A 20858-nucleotide genomic window follows, 5' to 3' on the forward strand; every position below is an offset into this window, starting at 1 on the left:
GGGGCTCAAATAAAGTAGGATGTGTAGGTTTGTGCCAGAAAGCCAAAGTAGGTCCTGTTGCTTCGTCCCTCAGTTATAGCTTTCAAGGCAGACTTGAGTGCAGAGCGAGGACATTCTTAGGGCATATTTGTCCTCGCCTTTCCAACTCTATTTCGAATTGAACTTCTGCGTTGGATTGAGCTGATGAATCGGGTGTTGACAAAACAAAGCCTCCGAGAATACTCCGTATATTATACAAAATCATCAGGATGTAGCGTTCCGAGGAATTATAGCCGCCTCAGAGCCTTAGGAAGAGAATACTCATCATAACCCGTCGGACGACCGCCCTGACAACTACTAATTGTCGTCCGGAGATTACTTCTCGAGTCATATAAGTAAGGTATACCGTACGCTCTGCATATTCAACTACTCTAAACTAGAATATACATGACTTACATGTAGTCAACGAATTTCATTGAATAAACACCACAGCCAAACTATCAACCCTATCTCTATAACCCCTCCATTCTACCACTGATAGCAACAAAAACCTCACTCCCCAAGCACAACCCCCCAATCCCCCTCCGCCCAAACAATCTTCAACTTCCAATGCGTAATCTTCCACAACCCATCCCCCTCGTCCCTCACCACATCCATCTCATACAGACTCCCCGCCAAGAAATACTTCGTGCCAGGCTGTATACCCTCGCCGGGCCGATAATGCTGCGCCAGCGCCGAGGCAGTCAACGACCCCTTCTCCTCGCCATCTTCGGCATTCACTCGCACATTACTCATATAGTGAATCGTATCCAGCTTCGATATATTGTCGTAGCAGTCTTTGTGGATCGACTCGAGACCTTCGAGCACTCGACCGTTCAGGTCGAACGTGGCGTCTTTGGTGAAGGCTGAGTCGAAAAGAGCTGTGTCGGCGGTGTCGAAGCCGCTGACGCAGCGGTAGAGGGTGTCGGCTATGGCTTCGCGGGTGGTAAGGGAGGGGAGGATGCTTGGGTAGGACATTTTGGGGGTTTGTCAATATAAGGAATATGTGGGTGTTGCTTGGGGTTATCCTTTGTGTACTGTGCGGGGGGGGGGTGTCTGGTGTGAGTGTGTGGTGTTATATAGATTAGGGTGAGGGTCTATGCATCTAGAGATGGCATGATGACTTGTTACCAGTCTTGTGGTTTGGTTCCTGTATTCTGCTGGAGGCGGACTTTGAGTGGATATAAACCTGGCTTTGCGTAAGTCCGGAGGTTAACTCCGTGGTGTGAGAATGGATATCGATAGACCCATGATGTTGGCTGATGGGGCTAGTGCATATCATACCATCTGCATGACCCTATAACTTGGTAGATCCTGGACTCCTGGCCGGGACATGCTATTGTCAATAAGGAAGACAATCCAACGCTAGATCGCATAGAAAGAACCACATAACCGGACAAGTAAAACCCATTGATCGGAAGCTGTTCAGGGTTCATTGCCGCAAGACTTTGGTCCTATATCATGGTCTATCCAACAGTCTGGGCGGAGATAGCGTAGCCAACGGAGATAACTCCTCTGGCATAAATCCGGTCAAGAGATCTCAATAGGCTCCACCCAGGGAACGACTTTCGAGCTGATTCAGGACTGCTTTTTGCTCAGTGATCGGCCCCGAAGTGTGGGTAAAAGATAGAAATGCGTTTGCTGAGCACTCAATGAGCATCAAGCCAGAGCCGGAGCGATCTGGGATCAATTCCAAAGCAACGTACTATCACTCAATTAGTACCTATCAGCATGATAACCGTATATACACACTACTGTCGTAGAACTTGATGGAACTATTATTCTGGATGAATGTGAAATCACTACAGTGTATGTGAGAAACAGCTAGGTTTTCATTGCCCTTATCATTATTTCAGGATGGAACACGTCCAACAGACTGGGCTGATAACAGGAAACGTAAATGAGAGGTCTATGAATCCTGTTCACAACGAATCAGCTCACCCTTCCTTCCATGTCTTCCTCCCCACAACAATTCACACCGTCACTATACTCCTAGAGTACAATTAGCTTCTCGTCAACCATAGTGACATAAGGGCTTACCTTGTTGAATTCGCATACAGATCAACCAGAGTACGAAGCAATCGCATTCGCAGCTGCACCGTTGAAATTGTAGCATTTGTTAAGCTCGAAGGACTTTGTTGTGGAATCCACATAGCCTCCTTTAATGGCCGTCGCCAGGTTCCCGCAGTTACCGGGCGCGAACCAGTACCCATACTGATGCTTGCCTCCCCAGGTCGTGATCTTGAAAGACTTGAAACCCTTCGGCCAAGTGGCACAGGTGTTGTCCCAGGTATTGACGCCCTTCTCAACGATCCCGCCGCAGCTGGTGTCACTGTAGGTGTCAATGACGAAGGCGGATCCGGTGGCAGTGAGACCAGCCATGACGGCAACAGCGGTAGTGAGGAAATGCATCTTGAAAGGGGAAGAGATTCTTGAAATTGGAATGATAGAAGATAAGGTAAAGGATGGGGCTTGCTTTGCTAGAGTATCTTGAGCTGATGAGTTGTGTAGATGTAGAGCAGCGGAAGAAGGGGGGGAGGGTTTATATACTTGAGCTGCTGTGGCATTCATCCATGCTCGCTTTACTCGTGCCCAGCATCAGCAAAAGTGTATAGCCTCATCATAACGCAACTGTAACCTATCAGAGACGCACAGCAACACAGGTACATACGCGAGGCCTCCCATCCATTCCTAACGGTAGGAGTGCCCTTTAGGCGAGCGACTCTAGCCAATTGTAAATGTAACAAAGCCCACGCAGGACATTTCTAACGGAGTAATCTGTCGATCTGTTACTGCAGGGGGCCTCGATATTGGCAAACCCCTCGTATAACCCAGCCCAACCCAACCCAACCCAAAGCCTATGTAGGGAATCTATAGATGACCTGTCTAAATTTATTTCTCTATACAACCCTATATTTCCCCGGTTCATATATAAATGGGTAACTAACAAATTACCTTATGCAGATTACAGGCGATAGCAGGAACCTAATACCCATAATAGGGTAGAGAATTGGTTCTCAGATCCAGCCCATAATGGGTTGGGTTCGGGATTGGATGCGATCTGCCGAAGTCCGGGGGGCCTTGGACGCCTTACGGGTCGATCACCACCTTGGCCCGGGGCTATGCTACAAGTGGAGAAGCGTCAACACTTAAAGCTTGGGGGTGAGATGAAGATAGTTCAATAGTTGCTGGTTCAATTACTGCTTTCTCACTAGTTTTGGGGACCCGATGTAAGGCTTCTCGCCAGCCGAGAAGTCCGCCTGCTACTAGTCCGTGCGACGGTCATTTGCTTTACCCCCTTGCTAGAATTTTGCAATAACTATACATTGTATCCAACTGTACAGTTAAACACCCATCGTAACACAAGCCTTGGCAGTCGGCCTCGCATCAGAAGGACCATCAACTTGCACTGAAGGAGAATCTTTATTCCATCCCTAACAACGCAGTGAAGAATACGACGACGGTTTACTCCGTGCACACTATTTGGTTTCAAATACTGCTTCGCAATGACATTCGAATCGAGTCATTCAAGTCGGATATATAGATATTTTGTAGCAAATATGAGTCTGGACAGATAATAATTGTTTGCAACATCTGATAGTGGTTAAGGAAGTAAGTACCATATCAAGCTTAGAGGAGAGTAACAAACACTATGTCGTTGTTTAGGGGGCAGATCCAACTTATATTTTAATGCATCTAGGATGCAATCCCAAGTAACCCTTTGGCACCAATCGTGAAAGGGACCCAGGCGCGCCAGAACTCCCAGTTATGTGTGGCACCACCCCAGGTCAAAGGAACCGGAAAAGATTTCCAATAAAGATAGCCGTGCCAATGAAATTGATCCGTCTCTTTTTGCGCTTACAGGTGGGTGATGGTATGCAGCCTGAGGCAGACAAGCACGAGTCCAGTGCCAACGCCAACGAAGGGGAACATGAGATATAGCATTCAACGCTTGCAGACAATCCTAGCAAATCCAGCGCTACATTTGCTGTAATCTGGATCTTGCACACTAATTGCTGGCCGACATATTGTGGGTAATCCGCTCAGAGGTTGTATAATCTTCCATATTGTCTTAATAAACAGCCTCCCCATGCCACTCACCAGCCTAATAAGTGGAACCACCTGCTGAATATGCTCTCTCAGAGCATGACTAGTCGGTGTGCGTTAGCTTGACAAACAGCTATCCCAAAGTCACGCCAACTACTAGAACAAGCTTGAATTAGGTTACCAGGAACAATACTAGTACCTAGGTCTTCACCAATCCTATAGTGAATCTCGTATACAGAACCTTTCGAAATCAGTTTCGGAACTACTTTCCTCGATCGATTCCCAAGCCCAAGATGCCAAGCCAGCTAAAATAGGAAGGGAGATCACTTCCCTGGGCGAACCGTTCGGCCACAGCACATGCTTGCCACGGTTCTGGGGGTCGGGAGTCGGGCCCAAACCAACCAGCGATACGCCGGAGTATACAGCCACTTGTCTCCGCCATGCCCAAAATGCCGCTGCGGAGACTAGTCCTCATTCGGCGATGGACCCCCCCCCCCCCCCCCCACCATATTTCATGGTTAATGAATCATCTACTCCAAATCGATCGAAAAAAAACGTCAACGGATTGCATCAGGATGAAGACGGGGTGATTATAAATCATGCCGTGGTCAGAGTCTGCCCGCACATGATACTGTGTCACCCATTGGCTATGGGACGGGGCGGTCGGTGACAAAAGCTTCACACTACGGGATACCTAAGTAAGTAAGATGATTACAATTTGTAATACATTGAGGGGGATTTCTAAGCGCTCAGCCAATCTTCCTTGATATATATTAAGCTCTCATCCGCCAGCCGTGCTGGACCACATCATCCATCCACCTTATTTTCCACATCTCACAGCCAAGATGACTACCCAGAAAGCAATTGTCGTGACTTCGCCAAAGCAAGAGGGCCTAGTAACCGATCGCCCCATTCCCACTCTCCGTGATGATTACATCCTCGTCAAGACGGTCGCCGTCGCCCTAAACCCCACCGACTGGAAGCACATTGCGTTCCTTTCCCCGCCCGGCTCATTGGTCGGATGCGACTATGCCGGCATTGTCGAAGAGGTTGGAAAAGCCGTCAAAAAGCCCTTCAAGAAGGGTGATCGCGTGTGCGGTTTTGCACACGGAGGAAACGCCGTACAGCACGAAGACGGATCCTTCGCCGAGTACATCGTCGTCAAAGGAGACGTTCAGATGCGCATCCCCGATAACATCAGCTTCCAGGAAGCGGCCACGCTGGGCGTGGGTATCACGACGGTGGGACAGGGTCTGTATCAGAGTTTGAAGCTTGCGCTCCCGTCGGAGCCGATCAAGGAGCCGGTTCCCATCCTGATCTACGGTGGCTCGACCGCGACGGGCACGCTGGCGATTCAGTTTGCCAAGCTGTCCGGCTATACTGTGTTGACGACTTGTTCGCCGCATAACTTCGGTCTGGTTAAACGCCTCGGTGCGGATGCGGTCTTTGATTATAGAGATCCCGGTTCGGCGGCTGAGATTCGCAAGTACACCAACAACAATCTGAAGCTTGTTTTTGATACGATTTCACTGAAGGAGAGCGCTGAGTACTGCGAGAAAGCTATTTCCAGTGACGGTGGCGAGTACGGTGTTCTCCTCTACGTTGGTATCGATCGTGAGAATATCACTACTCGCCACACTCTTGCCTACACGTCCATTGGTGAGCAGTTTACCTTTGGTGAACATATCATGCCTGCCAAGGCGGAGGACAAAGCGTTTGCCGAAGAATTCTGGACCATTGCAGAGAAGCTGTTGGCCGATGGCAAGATCAAGGTCCACCAGCCAAAGGTCAACCCCGGTGGCTTGCAGGGTGTCTTGGAGGGGCTGAAGCTCTTGAAGGAGGACAAGGTTAGCGGGGAGAAATTGGTGTACAATGTCGCTGAAACGCCTTAGAAGACTATTTGCTTAATCTTCGTTATACGTGGTTTTATAGGACGCTTAATGTACAATAGTCCTCCAACTGGGTGGAATGTCATAGTAGTACCAATCCATCTTACCTCAAATCTCTGAATCGTGTTTACCACCCCATAACCTGCACCCAGAGTATCAATATTTTATCCAACTAAACCTGACCACGACCATTGAAGCCAGTGAGACCAGACTGGTGGAGGCTCCCATGAGTCCCATCATCGCATTCAAAATGGGGGACTTCGTCTTCTATTGCACTATTTCATAGCTCAGCTAATCCTGTTCCTGCTGGATATAATACTACTCTGCTAGGTTTGCGCATTCACAAAGCACCACTTTGACGAGCTGAATGTAGTCATGTTAATAGATCTAAATCGAAGATCCTCGACATCGCCGTTGATGGAGTCTGAATGGTGTGAACGAGATGAGCACACGCCAAAGTTAACGTCATACGCACCGAAAACCGTTTAGGCTGAGCTCGAATTGCCGAGCTAAACCTTGTTGGGAATCACCCCTTCTATCGACACGTGACTGGATGCGCAATGAAGTCCTCGGATTATCTTGTCCAAAGGCAATCCGTAGAGGACTCAAGATTCGTCAGAGAAAAAGGAGGTGTGTGAGACAGAAAGACTTGACGTCTAGACAGGTGTACGACACCTGATCAGGAAGACGGTGTTGTTGTTGTTGTGAGATCCCGCGCAGTAGGATACTTCCCCCTACTATGGGTGCATCAAGGTTCGGGGAAGAATCAGGGATGATCTCTGAACGATCATGGATGAGACGCCTTTTGCCAGCCGCCGTGAACGATGATTTGCCCTTGCCAGGGGGGGATTGTGTGGGTGGATGGATCTACCAGTCAAAAGTGTGGTTCTGCAGCTATTGCGCAATCGACGTGGGCGCCGAGGAAGCCCCCTGATTGGCTGGCATAGTGGATGAGCAGCTGTCAAGCCATTTAGGGTGGCACTAGAGATGTTGTATGAGTATAAGAGATCGGAGCGACAGAGATGGAAGACTCTGAAGTAGTATATATCTCTGAAAGAATGGAGAGTGATGGCCATGGTGTTTGCCCTGAAAAAAACCGGTTTTCCTCTGGCGGTATGACGCAGCCAATGATACAGGTCAATTGCCTCGGCGATTGACAGACGCCGGCGGGAGTCGCCGAGCAAGAAAATGTCACCTTGTGGTACCTTCGCCCAGGAATGCCACCACCTCCACTCCCTTACCTCGTCCCTCACCCAAAACGACTGCCCCCCCAGAGTGCTTGATGGCCCCTTCTTCGGCAGAGAATGGGAGACCGGTCCGACCATCACCTCCATCGGGATGATGAGCCCGTCACTTCCGTCACCGACCACGAACCCAGACCTCCGTCGCCGACTGCCACGAGTCATTCCCGCGGCGAGGATCGTGTCGAACGAGACGCGTTAGAACTCCACGAAATTGAGACACAGCTGGATCATGAATTCAGCTGCTCATCGCCTTCGATCTCCTCCGGCGAGTATCGCATTACCACTCGCCGGACGGCGTCCCGCTCCAGTCAACGCACGGAGCGAAGTCGAGCGCCACGGAAGGGGCTCTTAGGGAAGGTGGAACGCTTCTGGACACACAACGTGGTCTTGACCGTCCCGCAGAAAAGTAACCGCGATCACTTTGGTAGGCTTATTTTATGCCCTTCTTCATACCATGGACCTATACAAGCATTTGACCTCAATTGAGGCTGTGCCATGTTACTCGGCCTATCTCTTTCTGGCTTAAGCTTTCCCCGTTTCTTTCCTCTTTAAAAGAAGAGCACATTTTCTAATGATAATAGCGCTGGAGCGGACATTCCTTGCCTATATCCGGACATCGGTAGTCATAGCAATGCAAGGCGTACTAATCGCCCAGCTCTTTCGCCTTCAACAACAACCATCCCCCGAGGATCGATTGACATACTATGAAGTGGCTATCCCCCTTTCAGTAACGTGTCATTGCATTGCTGCCATTGTAGCAGTGATAGGAGCGTGTCGTTTTTGGAAACAGCAGAATGCTGTCGCGTTGGGAACCGTCCATGCCGGCGGTTGGGAATTGAACTGCATCGGACTGCTAATCGCATTGGTAAGTAAATTCTCCTTTAGCCACTAAATGAACCAAGAAGAGAACGACGGTGGCTAATCGGGCGTAGATAATCTTGGCGCTTTTTGTCTTATCGATCGTGATCATTGTTGAACTTGAATAACACGAACCAAAAGCTCGAGAAAAGTAATAGACTTGTACTGTACGGCTCTTGAAGGGGTATCATGTTCTCAACCAATAACATAGCAATTAGCATTCCTGACGAGCAGAGAGACGAGACCATTCTACACCAAAATTTACCAAAACCAAGCGTTGACATCTACACCATCCAATCTGTGGACATATCTTTTGTAGGTTTCTGGAGGCACGCTTTCGTGAATGTTGTACTCTATTGCATTTACGAAAAGTGGTAAATGTAATCTGATTCAAAGTTCAAAGGTGGATTGCAATCTAAGGAAGTCGTACGCCTAATACTAGCTATGATGAAAGAGAGACAACATACATGGCTCATGACAAAAATGCCGCAAAATCGCTCTAAATGCTTGCAAATGAACAAAACGATGGTATAACCAGGAGAAAACATCAACATCATACAACCAGTTTCACCCCATCACCAAGCCAAAACCTCTTTCTGGGTTCCACAAGCGAGACCCGAGCAGATCTCCTCATCCTTCGCGCTGACCTTGGCGTCGTTGGGCAACTGCTGCCTCGCCGGCCAGATCTCATGGCCCGCCTTCTTCTCTCGGTCAAAGTGCTCCGTGACGACCTCACGACAGGTGCTCTGGAAGAAGAGGGGAGCCTTCTCGAACTTAGGGTGCAGCTCGCCATTGACAAAGACGCCCCGGTTGAGATTCTTCTGTGCGTTGTTGCAGAGAACCTTGTCCTCTCCCATGACGCGCGCATACATGTCATTGATCAGGCGGAAGTCCTCTTCCTTCGCCTCCTTATGTTTCCAGATTTCATAGGCCATGATCGAATGATTGGGACCCTTCGGGAGGAACTTTTGAACCATCATCCAATGTTTGCTGCATGCATGGGTCAGAGACGTTGTCAAGTTTCAGGTTGTAGATCACAGATGGGAGTCAAACTTACGTGACAGTCATGGATGAGTTGGGGAAGTAGTAGGTACTAGCAGTGTTGAGACCTTTCGCAATCTGCTCTGGCGTCGATTTGCAATGGTGCTGAATATGTCCGTCTTTGACATCGCTGTCAAACGAATCCAGGTTGAGGAATGCCGGAATATCCGCGTGGGTGGTGGGGCAGTGATAACACTCATTGAAGTTATCCGCTAGAATCTTCCAGTTGTAGTCGCCCTCCATCTGATAGGTATGGTCGAATTGGTAGTCGTCGAAGTTGATGCCGTTCTCCTGGTATCGCGCCTGCTTGTCGACGTCCTCAAAGTGTTCCTCCCAGGGAACTTCTGGTACTTCCTTCGAGTCCATGTTCACCCAGATAAAGCCGTTTACATCGACCTTGACGTGGATCCGGAAGAGACCGTTCTTTTCCTTGTCGAATCCATCCAGCTCCTGATAGCCGGGTGCCTTGGCCAGCTTCCCGTTCAATCCGTAGGACCAGCCGTGGTACCGGCATGCGATGATTTTCTTGTTTCCGCAGCCCTCCTCCTCGATGACGGGGTACGCGCGGTGTCGGCAGACGTTGTGGAATGCATTGACGTTGCCCTGTCGGTCACGGTTGATAATGAAGTCGAATCCTGCGACCTCGTAGCGGAGCCAGTCACCCGCCTCCTTGAGACGCGAGCTGTGGGTGATGAACAACCATCTCTTGGAGAAGATAGCACGGCGCTCGAGCTCATACATCTCCGACGCGGTGTACCATGATGCCGGCAGAGCACGGACAGGCGTTGGCTTAACCTCCGCACCCTTAGTAGTGGAGGCCTTGCTGCCAAAGTTGAAGTAGTGAAGCATGGAAGTCATGGCTAATTGTGAAGAGAGAAGGTCACGGTAATGTGTCCCAGAGTTGCTTCTGTTCGTGATCTTGCTAGACAGGTCCCAGCAGTGGTGATGAGACCCCCCTTTTTATGTCCCTCCTGACACGCCTTCTGATATCAACTGATCGTAATCTCGTCCTTATCAAGGTCCACCATTGCCACTATGAACATGACACATAGCTAAACTGGATTTGGAATGCGTAATGAGAACATTGATAGGACATTTGTGAATGTCCGCCTTGGTTATGGACTCAATAACCCCATGGGGTAAGAAGCCCACTTAGAATGGGCATGTTTTAACCAGAATCAGTCGTGGAGATCCATAATTAGGACTGGCGGCACTGGGGCCGCGACGGCCTTGATAATCGGACCCGTTCCCGCGGAACGCCCGAGCAAGGGTTGGAGGCGTCGGCTTTCCCGACGAGCTTTTATCACCCACATTTCCAGCTTCACCTTGCTATTTCGAGGCTATCTGGCGCTTTTTTTCTCCACACATTTCTTTCCTCTTATCTTCAGATGTCCACTTCAATTTACTCTGTCCGCTGACAGCGCGGATCATACCCTCGTTGCTTTGATATTGAATTTTCTATGTACTATCATTCCACACAGGCGTCACAGCACGGTCCCCCAATGGCAGAGTTGAAGACAATGTTCATGAAGATTCAAAGAACAGGGGTCAACAGACATATCTGGTACCCAACCACAACTACTACTCTACAAGCTATACAACAGCTGATCTTACCATCCCAGCGATTGAGCAGGGAAAAGATACTTCTCGCCACTGCATCGACCCGTCGAAGGTCATGTGAGGGCGTTACTGGAAACTTTTCCCCAAAATGGACAGGTACCAAACACGGTTATCGACAGCAAAAATTGGCTACTGGGCGGTCCGGTGACATCGAGCCAATGTAATCAAAACAGCAAGCACGCATAGCTATTAGTCGGGACCTAACCCGACGCCAAACCCCTCCTCGTCGGTTGTCCCGTGGAGATAGAGAGGCTCCACCTCCTGGATCGCCGAAATAGTGGGTCCGTTCCAGCACCGTGCCTGGATCTCTGCCACTAAGCAGATAAGATACTCTTAGTGCTGCAGGAAAGATGCACCGATTAAACTGGTTTGGGCATGCGGAATGAGAACATACTTTTGCCCCTCAATAACTATAACTTAAACCAGGAAAATCTGTACACTAATCTATAGAATGTGTGTGCGTTAGGCCGTCATGGTGACCGAAACGTCCCCACATACCAATGCCCAAGAACCGCAACCCCGCGCCGATGCCGAACAGGTATGCAGATGATAAAAGGCCGGGATGAAGGGCGATTTGTCCGGGTTCAAGCCGAGATTGCATTTTTCGGCTGACCGCGGAGAGATGGTCAATCTCTCCGAGATGCTGCCCATGCAGCATGAGCTAGAAAGAGTAATACATGTAATGTCAAGGGACGCTCCGTAGGACTGGTTATCACGCCGGCACCCGGGGATAATCCGCATTTCTTACTGGGTACAAGTTCTTGTTCCTGTAGGGGTGGTTTGTGAAGTTGTGTCACGGAGTTATACAGACATAAGATCATCCAGCCTGGCATTGATTCCGATCCTCGTGGAACTAGTCTGCGGCAAATCCGAAAAGGGAGCTTGTGCGGGCGATCCCATGATCAATGGGGTATCCTACTTGGACAAAGACCTTTGTCTTTCGGGTTTCGCTATGTTCTTTCATAGCCGAATCTCTTGGCGGCCAAAAAATGGTCCTCTTGGCCATTGTTCATGCCTACAAATGTTCTGCTGGAAAAGATGCGAACATGTATTCTTGAGTATGGTTTGTGTTCGCCATTGGAGTCAGTCCTTACGCCTTTCTCATCCATTATGTCTTGAAGCGATTCGGGTTCAAACCACGAGTGATTTGTCCTGTTCCAATTCTAATATATTCTTTCGTAGAATCGATAGCACCTCTGATCCTCCATGTACGAAGTATCCCGCGATTATTGACTACCAGCGTCCCCAGGGCATACCCCTGAATAATCGCGATATAGTTATTAGACGAACGCTTACTTAGTAAGCAAGGGAAGCAACGCGTAGGTCATGTGCGTGTATATGAAGTTATTCTCTTGCCTTCCTAGGCAGGCGGTGGCAGAGACATGGTGTGTAGATAGCCTCGACGGGGGGTCGGCAGCGGCTCCCTTTGTTGTCATCAACTCACCCATCAACGCGTCAGTGTGTGCCATCATTATCCACGCGTACGCCGAATAATCTGGGGTATAAACCGAGTCTGTGGCCTTTGGTTATCGATCCTCTTTCCAAACACCACTATCAGGGACAACCCATCCAAGCAGCTGAGCGCACGGCTCAGTTTTAGCAATCTCACTGCATCATCTCTGCCGCATCTGCAGCGCTATCTGGACACCCATTGGATTGTCTAACGAACCTAGATCTATTCATCGTACTAAGAGGGACAGCAACGGAGTCGGAATCGATATCAGGCCATTCAGCAGTGGCTGGGTCCAGCCTCTCGCAGATATAAACTATGATTCCCTATCCGGCAACCCGATATCCGTGAACTATCCCATGTTAACTAGTAATCTTGGGTGTGGCCTACCATGGAATGAATGCGATGTCCCCACTCACCAGTCAATTACAAACCATGTCTCCATCAAAGCTACAATTCAGGGGTACACCTAACCAGCAACAACGGGATGATATCCCTTCCAGCTCATGCAAGAAAATGAAGTAGGTAATGGACAAATTCAAATCAAAACCACGTATGGATTCACTATATATTCATAAATATGATTAAAGTCTATGTCTAAGAACACATCGGTATCCTGCACAAGACCGCACAATTAAAACCTCTCTCTAGCTGACCAAAAATACAAAACATAGAATGGTATCTGAATTTTCCGCTCCCCCCAAACTGTACATATGGGTGTCAATCGTTCATCTGCCCGAGAAACATCGTTTCATAAGCCGTTGATGATTGCGTCAACTGGGTATCGTTAGTGGGATTCTGGTGATGGAGTAGGAGAAAGCTCATCTTACATTTACAGACCGTTACCAACGATAGCAACGACGGTACCGACAGGGACAGCAACGCCAGGGAGGCCAAGGCCGGTGATGAGACCAGTGAGAGGGGTGGAAAGAGAGATGAGGAGAGCACCGCCATCCTGGCCGACGACGGTGACGAGACCATCGACCTCGGGTCCAAGGTCCGCGATGAGCTCGCCGAGGGAGGAGGCAGAGGCAACAACGTTGCCGAGAGGAACGCCGAGGGCGGGGAGACCGAGACCAGAGACGACAGCGCCAACTTGAGGGCCAACCTGGACAAGGAGGGTTCCGACGTTGGGGCCGGTCACAACGAGGACGTTGTTCAGCTGAGGGGCAAGGTCTTGGAGGAGCTTGCCAGTGCTACCACCAGCACTGGGGACACCAGCGGGAATGGTGCCGGTCGAGGGAGTGGGAACACCGGAGGGGATGGCTCCGGTGCCAGTCGCACCACTGACAGCGTCAGTCAGGGGCAATTTGCTGTTGCTACCAAGGTTGCCCAGAAGGCCACCGAGAAGGCCGTTGAGGTCACCAAGGTTGGAGAGGATGGGCAAATTGCCGAGCAGGCCATCGAGGAGTCCGCGGTTGTCCAGGACGGGGGCACCAACGGCAGTGGAAGCCAGAGCAGCGAGAACGTAAGCGATCTTCATTTTGAAAGGTATGTAAGGAAACAAGTGAGAGACTTGAAAGATTGAGGATTGAAGAGGAATGAATGGATGAGTGAGTGAGTGAGTGAGTGATTGATGCTGAGGAAAAAGCTGTAGTTGGGAGGGTTAGCAGCAGGTTTATATAGGGTTGAACAGGGTGATCTTCCTCTGCCGGAGACCTCCATGGAAGTCCTGAAGCCTTCTGGGCATAGGTAGGTGGGGACTTTCCACAGATCCAGCACCTAGATGGAATCGGAATGATGGCAATAATCTCGTGTTGGTGGAGATAGTACCCATGCTATTGATTACATGGATTGCGTTAATAGGATGATTGACAGACGATCTTACTCCGGAGTGCAGCCAGCCTTCTGTGGCTTTGAGTCCTGTACGTAAGGGTATTGTTTATTGTTCTCGGTTCACTCCCGTCGCCAATACACAGTACTTCGTACAGTTAAGCGGGTTGCCCGTTGCAATTTGATATATCAACAGACTCAGCCAATGGTCATGTACCTTTGTATTACGATATGTCTGTTTCAACAGATACTCGAGCATGATATCAGTATCTATCCCTGGACATGTGGTAACGAGAGATCAGGGCCCCGTAAAGCCCCTTTAGTTTCGGCCAATGCAGCTTTCATCTCGAGAGACTTCCCACTCCATAGTGAGGGGCCAGGTGCTAATGAATCGTTGAACTTTCCTATTCCAGCTCTTCAGCTGTTCCACAGACCGTGTATACTTCGCATACAAGATGCCCGGGCTCGTCTATCGAACAACATTGGCCTTACACACCGTGCTATTCTGAATGTTAGTGCCGGCAGATCTCGGTCCGCCAGCTTGACCATCTCCATCTTGACCAAAGCCGGATCAGACCCAATCAGCTGGAATGAGGTTCCAGATGAGTGGTTCACGAAAGGCGTACCATACTACGAGCTATACCTGCGCTATGGCATTGGAAAGTGGTTCGATTTGTGTTATTGATTGGGCTAGTGCCACTTTGCAGATCGGAAATGATGTGAGCCATTGGGCCCTGCCACTGGCGAGAGGCTTAAAGGGTTCAGTAGACCGGGTCCCTGTCGATCGTTATATTAACACACATCGAGATGCGTGGTAGATGCACAGGGTAGTCTCCACCGTGGCACTTGCTCTCTCCAAGTCTGGTTCCGCTAATGATTATACTTCGGTTCCAGCACCCCAGCCTTTTGTGAGTTTGTTGTGTAGATCAGTTGCTTATTCGGACGATACGTTGAGGCCGCGCCCAAACTTAGAATTACGGGTCAGTCGGCAAACCTCCGCGGCGCAAATCGTTACTTTTCTGCATAGAGAGCGACATGTAATCTCGACGGAGTACCCTCTCGCACATCCTAATGGCGCGATTTTTCCCTGCGTCGGCAGTTAAGGTTTTTCCTGTTTTCTTCTTTCAGCCGAACGAAACCCGGTGCACTATCGACATAGTAGATTGAGTGTAGATCATCTCCCCCACCCACACACCTTAGTCATTGAGAAGATTCGGTAGTTCGTTCGTTAGTTAGATGGAAAATGTCAAGCTAGAGAAGTGCCGGTCAATCCTCTTCACGAAAGGCAACCGGCTTCTCGGTACTAGTAGGATCGAGAAACGCCTGGCTGTGTTTTTGATCCCAGTTGCATCACCACCAGCCATCCGTCTGCAGGTATGCCATGTTTTACGCATCTTCCAGCATCGCTTACCAAGCTTGTCCCGCTGCATCCCTAAAGCAGACTCCAAATGTGATGCAAGGAGAGCAATGTCTATTTATAGGGTTTCACGCCACTTCCATGGGCCTTTTAAGTTGCCCGGAGATGTAATCCGTGGGACAATCCCCTCCGGACTAGTAATCCAAACCTCGACGATCGGGTACAGCTCAGAATGACCTGGGGCTCAGACTATTCAGCTCGCTGTACCTCTTGCTTGGCCTCATCAAGATAGGGGAGGGGGGTAATGTACTCAATCGACAGGTCACAGGTCACCGGGGGGTCGTTGGATAGACCCTTGCATGGACTCCGTTTCGAAATGAAAACCCACTCACTCAAATAATACTTTCGCACTCGGTGTATCCGATTTCGCCATGTCGCAATTACAAATCATAGTACTTTTCAAGGCCCGGAAAATTGTTCCCTGGGGCTCGAGAAGGCGGCATGCGCCACATGTACTCGTTGTAATATATCTGTAACTTTTACCGTATGGAACATGATTACACCGGTGTCGAGAAGAGTCCTGTAGTTGGTCTTGTAATTCTCGATACGCGCGGGTGGCTTCACCTGCGGCGCTCTTGGCATCTGGCGATTGTCCCCAAATGGAATCACTCTTTGATGGTATTCAGAGATGCAGTGTGTGAACACAACACATCATGTGCTGTGTCCAGTATATATAAGCATTTTCATCGTTGGCTATGGGAAGTTACAGAGCTAGCTGCATGGTGAATTACGTTTCGGGAGCTGTTGGCAGTTGTGTGATGTGTATATTGTCGTGAGTGGTATACTATCTGGGATGTAAATATATATATTTTCAAATAGTACGATTCCACACAGCCTCTGATGCCACCATATCAGATCTTTATGACGATATACTGTCCAATTCTGCAAATAGCTCTGTACCCAAGCAACCTAATTGAGAATCTGATATATTCTTTTCATTTTTATTACAGGTTCAACTGGTTACTGGCTTTACTCTGGCATTCATTCTCCTGGTGTTTCTAGCATGTGGCATGTAAGTTGGCTTCATTAACCTCTCGCTATGTCTATAGTTAGTTAATACTGCTCGCTGCTTAATAAACAAACAAATGCGTCTCTAGTTAACTAAAACAGGCATAGCTGGCTAATACCAGTAGCGCTCTAAAGGCAGACCACCAATAATCGGGACCGGCGACATGGCCCGCTGGCCGTCCTCGTATAGACAAAGCATGATGGGATTCAACCACACCGGCGTCGCCCATAGGAGGAACAGGCCCACCCACACGTATCCCAGCACCCGCCTAAACAGCGGATTCAGTCTCTCAATGCGCGCGCCACACAATGAAGAGACGACACTCTCCAACATAACGCCAAGCGCCTGGAGACAGAAGAACCACACAGCCCCAGTTTTGGCTCGGGGGACGCCGAACGCCAGGTCCATTCCCATGTGGACGAATCCGGACACGGTAAAGGCGAATAGCACACGGGGGTAGCAGGCCCACCGCGACTTAGCGGGGATCCGCAGTACCGAGAAGGAGATGAAGTCTGCGTTGGAGACGAGAAGCGTGCGGAAGGTTTGGTGCCACGCCGTGCTGGAGGAGAGGGGGGGGGGTTTTGTTAGCTGAGTTTTCCGTTTCCAGTGATGAAAGGCTGGCTGGCTTACCCCCATAGTCGTGTTAAGGACCACGCTTCTGTCAGTGAATGGGCCACCGGTGGCCAGTCCGCGGGGTCGTGGATTCCTAACCCGACGAACACCACGCCGCAAAGGCTGTATATGCCTATGATGGATGCCCTGCATACGATCCCGAACGAGATGGTCGTCGTCGCCTGCGCTAGGATTGTTCGTGCCGTCGTCCCGTGCTCCCAAGGGGCCAGAACCCTCTTGCTATGCGATAGTTCCGCTATGGCAGCCGCCAGACGAGGGTCTTGGGGGTCCATGGTGCATAGATGGACCAGTAGGAACGCGATCAAGACCTTCACGCTGGCCTGCAGCACGAACTTTAAACGGGACGGTACATACTGCGGATTCGTCTCGTCGAATACGGTGAGTCTTGAAATCTGCCACGGCGTGTTGATGCGGCGATAGTTGAACGCTGTGTTTTGCGACCAGAGAAGTCGACGGAAGAGGGTTGACGTGAGGGAACCGGAATTCAGAGCTCTACCGCCAGACCTCTTGGCCTCCTCCCACTCAGCCTGCGCCTCGTAGGACACCCGAGTCAACACCAGCATATCAATCGCGTTCAGCACGTTCACCCAACACATGGCCGCCAGTGGCCCTCCCACTCTAGTGTCCCCGAATGATTCCGCAACGCGCGACTGGAACGAGTATGCTAGAGCTATTACGATCGCCGCGGCCGGGGACCGGGCAACCGATTGGGACGGCGTAAGAGCCACGGTCAACCCCGTCACCAGCTGGACGAGGCCCCATTGCGCGAGTGGGACACGCCAGGACTCAAAGGCAGCAGGGTCCATGGTTGGGGAAAGTGACAGAGGGTTTGGGAAGGGGGGGGGGGGGGGAGGTACGGAAATCGAGCCGGCTTTCACGGCGATTGAGCTGAGTTAGGTTGGGAGACTAATTTTTCAGATTGCATTAGGGTCTACGATTTGGTTGGTGATCAGCGCGTCTCTTTGCGGGAAAAAAAAGAGGCAATGATATTGTCACTTCTGACGGCCCTGATTGGTTGTTTTGACGATACGAGTCAGATTGCTAGTGCTGGGAGCCTCGAATAGCTCCATTTACTAGTGCTCTTGGACCGTCTTGGTTGGCTGACATGGGATCGTGCCGATCTCCTTACCGCTTCTGGTATGTGGGCCATCCCGTATAGCCTCCGCTGGGATGCTTTGTCATGTTCTCCTGAGCCACCGAACGGAGTCTGGGCTCTATGCCCCAGATATGGCAGAGAAAGTACGGAAAACTCAAGGGAGAAATGCTTATCCGTGGCTAGATTTATCGTCTGATCACTAGTCACGTAACCGGTAAGCGGCTGGCTCAACCCACGTGTGCTTTCGCGTCTTCTAGAAATAAAGGTATTCCACTAGCAGCTGGACTAGCCCAATTATCAGGGGGTTGGGCATCTGTGGGGCTACAATTGGTATCCTTTGTGAGTCCGAGAGCAGATTTGTCTAGGAATCTTATTATCCAACACCAAGTCAAGCCCCCGACGAGGAGCTCAGCAGCTCAAGATGCCAAACTTTCCTATCATCATCGAGGCGAGGTGGGATCATGGATCTCCATGATGATACGCCGGACAAAATTGGCGAACAGCTGTACATATGACAGCAGTACTAGACACAGAAGTTCAGAAAATAATCCCCGCCTCTCTGAATCTCTCGAATGCTTCCAACCAGCCTTCAGCCGGATCCCGCTGCTCCGTAAATCCCACCGATCTCAACCTCTTGGGACTGAACTGTCGGTCAAAAGTAAGCCACCATCCAACCGAATCCAATTGCTTATTCCCAATGCCAACGCCGCAGGTCAGGCCTTTTGGAATCCCATTCTGAGCAAACAGATGGCGGTATTTGTCGATATATTCACTTGGTTTCAGCGCGTCGTCGTCCGCGGGTCCAACCCCTTTGAGCCCGAACCAGGCTGCGATGACCGGCCATAGGTCGCTAGCGCTGACGGGCATGTCGTTGTCCACCATGTTGATTATCTTCCCACCGCATGACTCGGGATGCAGCGCTGCATGGATTGCAATGCGACCGAGGATTTCCCCCGACACAGGCGTGTACAGCGACCGATAACCCGCTTCGCTTCCGGGGAACGGGACCTCTATCTGTTCGTCGGTGGAGCCTCTATGATTATATGCATATAAAGAAAGGTATTGCGCCCAGTGCAGGGCAAGAGAGTACGCAGAGCCGTTGGGAGAAAACCCAACCACTGCATCCGGGCAGACCTCAGTCCAGGTCCAATTGCGCTCTTTGCTGGCTTCGGTTAAGATCTTTCGGAACCATGGATATGCGACTGTTTTGGCGTAGTCTTCTGGTAAGCTGTCGGCCATGGATTCTTCGAGTGGTGGCTGGAAGACACCACCAGGAGTGTAAATCCCGTAGCCCTGCTCCTGTTTAATCGCCACTCGCCGCGATGGAACCAAATGCTTAGCTTACTCTGGATCCGCCGGGATACACAAACGATCGGAGCCTCGGGGCGACGATGTTCAACGCGTCGGCGAGTCGCTGCATGATCCCGCAGTTTTGGTTACACTCTTGGATATGGTCATCGTCGAACGGCGCGAAGACTGATCTAGATTAGTATACTCTTTCGTGTAGAACCCCCTGCTTCCGATCGATACGCTACCGAAATAAAAGACGTGGGTGATCCCTTCGGCGTCCGGGACCTTTTCTTTCAGTTGCGTCGCTAGATCATCGCCGGTGGCCTGTAGCAAATTGATCCCCGAAACTAGCCCAAAAGAAGGCCGGTTCGGTCCTGAAGGCAGATAGAGATCAGCCTCCGAGACGGGCCGATTGAGGACGGCGGTGACCCGAGAGAAGCGGCGGGACGAAAGCAGCTGGTTCAAGGTCGCCCATCCGAGCAGTCCAGCTGCCCCGAAGACGATGGCATGAGAGTCGGTCGCCATTGATGTTTGTCTTTGAGCGTCCGAGGGAAGTGCAAGTCTGGTCGAGGTTCCCCCGCGCTCACTCAGAGCCATTTTAAGGTCGCAGGAATTTCAGGCGGCGTCCATTTTGGGGGGAGTGCAGTCGAAATGACTCATCATGAGTGCACACCCGTCAAGGAATAGACTTGGTAGAATATACGAGTGCTCATATCATATTATATTACCTTTTGGCTCCTCTCTGTACTCACTTGGCCCTGGCGTATCAAAATAATACTAACCCAGATAGAGATCAATATCTGTATCTACATAACCCTCGGCTGTTGTATCTATTATATTCTAGCGCTGACTAGGTGGATAACCTAAAGTGGTTTGATTTTTACTACTATATATTGTCTATCGTGGTTTCGCTTTATTACTAAGATAGATTTATTTCTTAACCAGCTAGAGATTTGAATTGTATTTCATCTGTGTCAGTATACCCGCAGAATCGACTCTAATAACCCTATTTTAATCTATAAAGTCTATAAATATATTCTAGATTAGATACAGGGTTACAATCTTTTGCTACAGTTCTTAATATTACTTATCTCGGTCGTGTCTTACAGGGATTAGACTCAGATTTCCCCACGATAAGCCGGAAGGAGAAGAAGCGACTCAAGCAGGAGAAGACGGAGACTAAGAGAGCTAACGAACCCTAGAAGAACACTTCCTGCCGCAACAATGTGCCGTTGGGGTCATGATCGTCAGGCAGAGGGCTTGTAGAAACCAGACCTATCGACCATATAGCTCAGCCCACCGTGCAGAGTACATTGGAAGTATGTATTAGAGCCACCCAATGTGAATTGGCTAGCAATAGGAGGGCTTCTCTAGCTCGCGAACATGCAGGACAGGGTGGAAGAAGCGTGTTTATTCATCGTGGAAGAGGGGCCGCCGAAGGAAGTTGACTTTGGTTCAGTCAGCCTGGATGGG

The 20858-nt window shown here is 50.1% G+C and overlaps 8 protein-coding genes across 8 annotated transcripts; 2 read left to right on the forward strand and 6 right to left on the reverse strand.

Annotated features, from left to right (window-relative positions):
* Window positions 1-531: 531 nt before the first annotated feature.
* On the reverse strand, window positions 532-996 carry ABOM_000498 (nuclear transport factor 2 family protein; the record flags this gene model as incomplete). Its single annotated transcript, XM_022527628.1, has 1 exon — window positions 532-996. One exon carries the CDS (start codon window positions 994-996, stop codon window positions 532-534), a length of 465 nt encoding a protein of 154 aa, XP_022394441.1.
* Window positions 997-2079: 1083 nt separating this feature from the next.
* Window positions 2080-2430, reverse strand: ABOM_000499 (uncharacterized protein; the record flags this gene model as incomplete). The annotated part of the gene is made up of 1 exon (XM_022527629.1): window positions 2080-2430. The coding sequence occupies one exon, from the start codon at window positions 2428-2430 to the stop codon at window positions 2080-2082; it is 351 nt and encodes a 116-aa protein (XP_022394442.1).
* A 2480-nt stretch (window positions 2431-4910) lies between these two features.
* ABOM_000500 (zinc-binding alcohol dehydrogenase family protein) lies at window positions 4911-5957 on the forward strand (the record flags this gene model as incomplete). Its single annotated transcript, XM_022527630.1, has 1 exon — window positions 4911-5957. The coding sequence occupies one exon, from the start codon at window positions 4911-4913 to the stop codon at window positions 5955-5957; it is 1047 nt and encodes a 348-aa protein (XP_022394671.1).
* A 1301-nt stretch (window positions 5958-7258) lies between these two features.
* Window positions 7259-8184, forward strand: ABOM_000501 (DUF202 domain-containing protein; the record flags this gene model as incomplete). The annotated part of the gene is made up of 3 exons (XM_022527631.1): window positions 7259-7622; window positions 7780-8063; window positions 8131-8184. The coding sequence occupies 3 exons, from the start codon at window positions 7259-7261 to the stop codon at window positions 8182-8184; spliced, it is 702 nt and encodes a 233-aa protein (XP_022394650.1).
* A 447-nt stretch (window positions 8185-8631) lies between these two features.
* Window positions 8632-9955, reverse strand: ABOM_000502 (aromatic ring-hydroxylating oxygenase subunit alpha; the record flags this gene model as incomplete). The annotated part of the gene is made up of 2 exons (XM_022527632.1): window positions 8632-9046; window positions 9114-9955. The coding sequence occupies 2 exons, from the start codon at window positions 9953-9955 to the stop codon at window positions 8632-8634; spliced, it is 1257 nt and encodes a 418-aa protein (XP_022394669.1).
* Window positions 9956-12999: 3044 nt separating this feature from the next.
* Window positions 13000-13650, reverse strand: ABOM_000503 (uncharacterized protein; the record flags this gene model as incomplete). The annotated part of the gene is made up of 1 exon (XM_022527633.1): window positions 13000-13650. The coding sequence occupies one exon, from the start codon at window positions 13648-13650 to the stop codon at window positions 13000-13002; it is 651 nt and encodes a 216-aa protein (XP_022394670.1).
* A 2827-nt stretch (window positions 13651-16477) lies between these two features.
* ABOM_000504 (wax synthase family protein) lies at window positions 16478-17805 on the reverse strand (the record flags this gene model as incomplete). Its single annotated transcript, XM_022527634.1, has 2 exons — window positions 16478-16925; window positions 16997-17805. 2 exons carry the CDS (start codon window positions 17803-17805, stop codon window positions 16478-16480), a joined length of 1257 nt encoding a protein of 418 aa, XP_022394674.1.
* Window positions 17806-18632: 827 nt separating this feature from the next.
* ABOM_000505 (uncharacterized protein) lies at window positions 18633-19982 on the reverse strand (the record flags this gene model as incomplete). Its single annotated transcript, XM_022527635.1, has 3 exons — window positions 18633-19388; window positions 19441-19571; window positions 19631-19982. 3 exons carry the CDS (start codon window positions 19980-19982, stop codon window positions 18633-18635), a joined length of 1239 nt encoding a protein of 412 aa, XP_022394675.1.
* Window positions 19983-20858: the final 876 nt, after the last annotated feature.

Source organism: Aspergillus bombycis, assembly GCF_001792695.1.
Source record: "Aspergillus bombycis strain NRRL26010 chromosome Unknown contig00002, whole genome shotgun sequence".
NCBI classification, from domain to species: Eukaryota; Fungi; Ascomycota; class Eurotiomycetes; order Eurotiales; family Aspergillaceae; genus Aspergillus; species Aspergillus bombycis.